The 6,104-nt window shown below is 49.3% G+C and overlaps 1 protein-coding gene across 1 annotated transcript in view; it reads right to left on the bottom strand.

Moving 5' to 3' along the window:
• Window positions 1-6,104, bottom strand: part of LOC103260100 (slit homolog 1 protein-like) — a gene marked incomplete at both ends in the record, with an annotated part of 62,155 nt that overhangs the window by 3,969 nt on the left and 52,082 nt on the right. The window contains 2 exon segments of the mRNA XM_021712147.1: window positions 705-942; window positions 5,625-5,762. Coding sequence (XP_021567822.1) covers window positions 705-942; window positions 5,625-5,762 — 376 coding nt within the window.

The raw sequence follows: 6,104 nt of genomic DNA, 5'->3' as shown, positions 1-6,104 counted from the left end.
GAGGTTGGAGCGGAACGTGCGGGAGGAGGGTGGGGTGGGAGGCCGCTGGGCAGGCTGAGGGTCCCGAGACAGGAGGGTGAAAAGGCGGGGGTCATTTGCAGCAAGGAACGGATGGGGAGACCGAGGAGGAGAGGAACACCGGTCACCGTGTGAGGCGCGACGTCAGCCACGCCCCTCCCGCCCCAGGAAATGCTCGGCAAACCGGCGCCGCGTCCCAGCAACGCTCTCAAGTGGGCCTGGCTTTTTCCGCCTCCGCCGGATGTGCTGAGGTGGCGTTGGAGACAGGAAAGGACGGTTCGAGGGGCCCCGGGGACACGTGGCTAGAGCCGTGAGCCCGGAGTTAACCCTGGCCACTTGCCCGCACACGAGAAAGCCAGCCCGGCTGCAGCATCCAGGAGGAAGCCGCCATGAGAGTGGGTGGGGCAAGAGATCCCCAAGAGGCTGAGGGCACGTCTGGTTTTCTGGATCCAGCCACCCAGGAGGCCGCCTCCACCGCCGCCCTGGTTTTGCGACTCCGTCACCTTTCCAGTTGTGCTTAAACCAGATGGCGCTGAGATCCTGGCACCCATCCCAAGAGTGTTGATGAACACAGGGTCCTTCCTGTTCCCCGGGGCACCATGCAGGGCTGCATCTTGAGGCCCTGGCCTGAGGCCAGGGTCCCCTCTCCCTGACTCCCCTCTGTGACCAAGCTCCCCGGGGCGCACCTGCAGTGTGATGTTGGCCCGCGGCCAGTTCTGCAAGTCAGTGAACTGTAGGTAAGTGTCTCGATCCACAAAGTTGACGCTGAGCAGCTTCTCACACTCGGGGCCACCGAAGCCTGGGAGGCACTGGCACACGGGCCTGCTGTCCTGGTCCACACAGTTGGCCCCATTCTGGCACTCAGTCCCCTCACAGGGGCTCCTGGGAGCAGGTGGGTGGGGAGGGATCTCACAGAGCTGTCCACTGAGAAGAAAGGACACAGGTCAGAGAGGTCAGGGCCAGAGGAGGAAGGGGGCATCTTCCCTTTCCCCAGTCCTAGAAGAAAATTCACCGAACATCTTGGGAAATAGATCCTTCAAGTGACAGAAGATTCTCCAGAAAGATACCAAGAAACAAGTGTGGCCCCCGGTCCAGCAGCACTGACATTATTTAGGCATTTGTCAGAAATGGAAAATCAACTGACTCTGCTGTTAACATGATCCCAGGTGATTCAGTCTACATTCAGGTTTGAGAAGCACTCACTGCTCATGTCAACAACTCTGCAAGACAGATTATACTATACCCACTTTACAGAAAAGAAAACTGAGACTTAAGGCACAAGCAGAAAGAGGGAAGAGTCAGATTACTAAAATCAGAAATAAAAGAAGGGACATTACTACCAACCTTAAAGAAAGAAAAAATACAACAAGGGAATACTATGAACAACTATATGGCAACAATTCAGATAACAGATGAAACACATGAACCATCAAAACTGACACAAGAAAAAATAGAAGATCTAGTTATAGCCATAACAAGGAAAGAAACTGAATTAGTAATCAGAAAACTTCCCAGGCTCAGATGGTTTCACTGGTAAATTCCACCAAACATTTAAGGAAGAATCAATATCAATTCTTCCAAGATGTTAAGAAAGGAAGGAACTAATTCTATGAGACCAGCATTTCTCTGATACCAAAACCAAAGACATCACAACAAAAGAAAACCACAGACCAATATTTCTTAGGAATATAGGCACCAAAATCCTCAATTAATTACTACCAAATCAAAAACAATATTAAAAGGATTGTATGCAACGACTAAGTGGGATTTACCCCAGGGATGCAAGGTTGGTTTAACATCTGAAACTAAATTAATAGAATACACCATATCAGTAGAATAAAAAACAAAACAAAACCAAAAAACCCCAAAACATGATCATCTCAATAGATGCAGAAAAAGCATCTGACAAACTTCAACACCCCTTCATGATAAAAACTCCACAAACTAGAAAGTGAACTTCATCAACCTGATGAAGGGCATTACAGAAGCACACAACCAACATACTTAATGGAAAGAAATGGAATGCTTCCCCCATCCCCTTTTTTTTGAGTCAGAGTCTCACTCTGTCACCCAGGCTGGAGTGCTGTCACACGATCATGGCTACCACAACCTCAGTCTTCTGTATTCAGATAATCCTTCCACCTCAGCCCCCTGAGTAGCTGAGACTATTGGTGTGCACCACCACACCTGGCTAATTTTTGATTTATTGTAGAGATAAGGTTTCACCAAGTTGCCCAGGCTTTTCTTGAAACCCCTGGGCTCAGGCAGTCCTCTTGCGTCTACCTTCCAAGGTGCTGGCATGAGCCACCACACTTGGCCGCTTTCCTCTTAAGATTAGGAACAAAACAAGATATCTGCTCTAACAAGATCTGTTCAATATTGTACTGGAGGTTCTAGCCAGGGTAGTAAGAGAAGAAAAAAGAAATAAAATGCATCTGGATGACATAATCTTGTATAAAAATATTCTATGGAATCCACTAAGATGCTATTAGAATGAATGAAGAAATTCAGCATGATTGCAGGATAGAAGATTAATGCACAAAAAGCAAACCAAAAATGAAATTAAGAAAATAATCTGTTTTACACAATATCAAATAGAATAAAACACTTGAAATAAACTTTTTAAAGAACTGCAAAACTTATGCTTTGAAAACTGCAAAACATTGTTGAAAGAAATGAAAGAAGATCTAAATAGGTGTAAAGACATTCTATGTTCATGGACTGGAAGACTCAATATTGTTAAAATGGCAATACTACCCAAATTAATCTACAGATAATACAATTGCTATCAAAATTGTATTGTATCCCAGAGTTGACTGTTTTGGCTGACTCTAAAATTTATATGGAAATTCAAGGGCCCAGAACAGCCAAAACAACCTTAAAGAAGGAGAACAAAATGGGAGGACTCACACTTCCCGATTTAAAAATGTATCACAAAAGCTACAGTAAGCAAGATAGTGTGGCACTGGCATGAGGACGGCCATATAGATCACTGGAATAGAACTTACAGTCCAAAAATACCTTCCCGTTTATGGTCAACTGATTTTGACAAAGGTCCCAATGGGGAAGGAAGAGTCTTTTCGACAAATAGTGCTGGGACGACTGGATATCTGCATGCAGATGAATAAAATTTGGACTCTACTTCACACCATATATAAAAGCTCCAAATAGCTCAATGGCCTAACTATAAGCGCTAAAACTACAAAACTCTTAGAAGACAACATGGGTCCACTTCTTCATGACCTTGGATTAGGTGATGGTTTCTTAGCTATGACACCCAAAGCACAAGCAATAAAAGAAAACATCTAAAGTAGACATCACTAAAATTAAAAACCTTGAAGTATCAAAGGACATAGTCAAGAAAGGGCCATCTGTAGAATAGGAGAAAATATTTGCAAATCCCCTATCTGACAAGGGACTTATCTAGAATACATAAGGAGCCTTACAACCCAATAATAAAAAGACAAATATCTCAATTTAAAAATGGACCAGGAGTGGTGGCTCATGTTTGTAATCCCAGCACTTTGGGAGGCTGAGGCAGGAGGATCACTTGAGCCCAGAAGTTCGAGACCAGCCTGAGCAACATGGCAAGATCTCGTCTCTATAAAAGATTTTTAAAATTAGCTGGACATGGTGGCGCATGCCTGAAGTTCCCAGTTACTTGGGAGTCTGAGGCGGAAGACTCCCCCAGGTCCAGGAGGTCAAGGCTGTGGTGAGCCATGATCGTGCCACTACACTCCCGTCTAGGTGTCAGAATGAGACTACACCTCAAATTAAAAAAAGAAAAGGGCAAAGGACTTAAGTAGAGATTTCTCCAAAGCGTATATAAAAACAGCCGATTAGCACTGTGCGCCCACCTGCAGTGTCCTTGATAGCTCAACATCATTAGCTATCAAGGGAATGTAAATCAAAACCACAGTGAGACGCCACTTCCCACTCACTAGGATGGCTAGGATGGAAACGACAGGGGAGTGTTGCCAAAGCCATGAGCAGTGGGAACCTTAGACACTGCAGGTGGGCGCACAGTGTGCAGCCACTGGGGAAAACGGGGTGGTGGTTCTTCAGTGGTTAAACATGGAAGTTGGCCAACCTCTTCGGGTCCCCTCCCACTGTGGGAGCTTTTCTGTCCTCTCAATAAATCCTGCTTTAAAACAAAAGACAAAAATATGAAAGTTAACATATGATCCAGAAAATCCATTCTTAGGTCTACGAGGGAGACCTAAAAAACCAAGGATTATTTTTGGGGGGTGGACCCCTTGTAGTGGGCTTCTCCCACTAGGTAAGTGTTCTAGGAACCCATCAGCATCCATGTATCAGCTGGCATTGTGAGAGGCTGAGTTCAACTTCAGTGATTTTTTTTTGGAGATTCTTTCAGCACGCTTGCCCCTTTCATAATGGGTGATTTATGAGCACACCTGCCCACACTACCCTGAGTGTTCAGTTCTTGACCAAAAAAACGGCATGACCCCCGTGCCCCACCCACCTTATTGACCTGCTCTCACCCCAAGTGACTTTTTTCTTTCCCCAGATGAGAAAAGGAAAACATTTTGCCGGTGTGGAAGAGGTGAAACAAAAACGGCAGAAGCACTAAACGGCGTTAAAACTGACAAGTGCAAAAACTTCTGAGCAGTGAAAAAGGCATCTCGATAGGTGTAGCACACCAGAGGCCTCTGAAGGTGACTGAAGTTTAAACATGTAAGAATAAAGACACCGTTTTTTATAAATAATTCTGGTTTTTTGTGTGTCCCACCTCCGTATACCCAAGAGAGCAGAAAATGTATGTCCACACCAAAGCCTGGACACAAATGTTCACAGTGTCAGTATATTCATACCAGACGAAAAGTGGCCACTACCTAAGTGCTTCAGCTGATGAGTGGACAGACACAAGGTGACGATCATGTCGCCACGGAGAGGAAGGAAGCGCCCACGCTGGCTGCAGCAGGGACAAGCCTTGAAAACTACACCGAGCGGAGCGGCCAGTCACCAGGGACACCGTGAATGACTCCACTTGTACAAAATGCCTGGCGTAGGCAGGTGTGTAGACACGTCAGAACAGACTTGTGGCTGCCTGCGGTGGGGACGGAGGAGGGGCTGGGGTAACAGGAGGGGTTTGGGCTTTCCCTTGGGGTGCCGAGCCTGCTCTAAAGTCGCCTGGGGGATGGATGTGCCCTTCGGGGACGGCACCCCCAGCCCCTGAATTGCACATGTTCCCTGAGCGAATCATATAGCATGTGAGTGATAACTTGATACAACTTTTTAAAAATCCAAGCAGAGCACGGGAGGTGGGTGGCCAGAGAAGGGCAGCCCCCACCTCCCAGGGTACCTGGCAGGGCAGGTAGGTAAGCTTTAGGGCAGGCCGTGTCCAGAGGCCCGGCTGGACAGGTAAGTGATGGGCACTGCCCAGCCATCCGCTCCCACCCCCGCCCCTTCCACCAAACAGGCGAGGCACCCCCTGCTTAAGCTCTGAGCGGTTACGGGACTGTCCCAAGGCTGCACAGCTGGTGACGGGCAGAGCCACAGCTGAAACCCCACATGTGACTCCCAGGCTCTGATCTGTAACCCTCCCGAGCCGTGGCCGGGGCTCCTGCCAGCTGGGGGCGGCTCACCTGTAGCCCTCCGCGCACAGACAGGAGTAGCTGTTGACTCTGTCCACGCACTGGGCCCCGTTCTGGCAGCGGTGGGCCCTGCAGTCGTCCTGGTTCTCGCTGCAGTTGTCACCGGCGTAACCCGGCGCACACTCACACCTGGGGACAGGCAGGGATGGTGGGGGTCAGAGCCCGGGCCCACAGGGTGCGACGGAGTCTGTGGGGCCCCAGCCCCCTGGGGGCATGGGACGTGGGGGGCGGGCCCGGTTGGGAGGGTGGGCCCCTGTCACGGAGAACCTACCCTCACCACCAACACACCCCAAGGCCAACCTCAGCCCTTCCCGCCCTGCCCAGCTGCTAGACGCACCCTCCTCGTCCTCCAGGACCCCGACACGTGGTCCCCGAGGCTCCTCGCCCTCCCCCCCAGCCTCGCCGTCCTCAGCAGGGCTCGTGCCTGCCGCTCGGTGGGGGTCTCGACTCCAGGCCAGCCCCTGCCTCCCC

Source organism: Carlito syrichta, unplaced genomic scaffold (assembly GCF_000164805.1).
Source record: "Carlito syrichta isolate Samal-C Ts95f unplaced genomic scaffold, Tarsius_syrichta-2.0.1 Scaffold88019, whole genome shotgun sequence".
Lineage (NCBI taxonomy): Eukaryota > Metazoa > Chordata > Mammalia > Primates > Tarsiidae > Carlito > Carlito syrichta.
The sequence above is the reverse complement of the archived record's forward strand: the minus strand, read 5'-3'. Positions and strand labels throughout refer to the sequence as shown.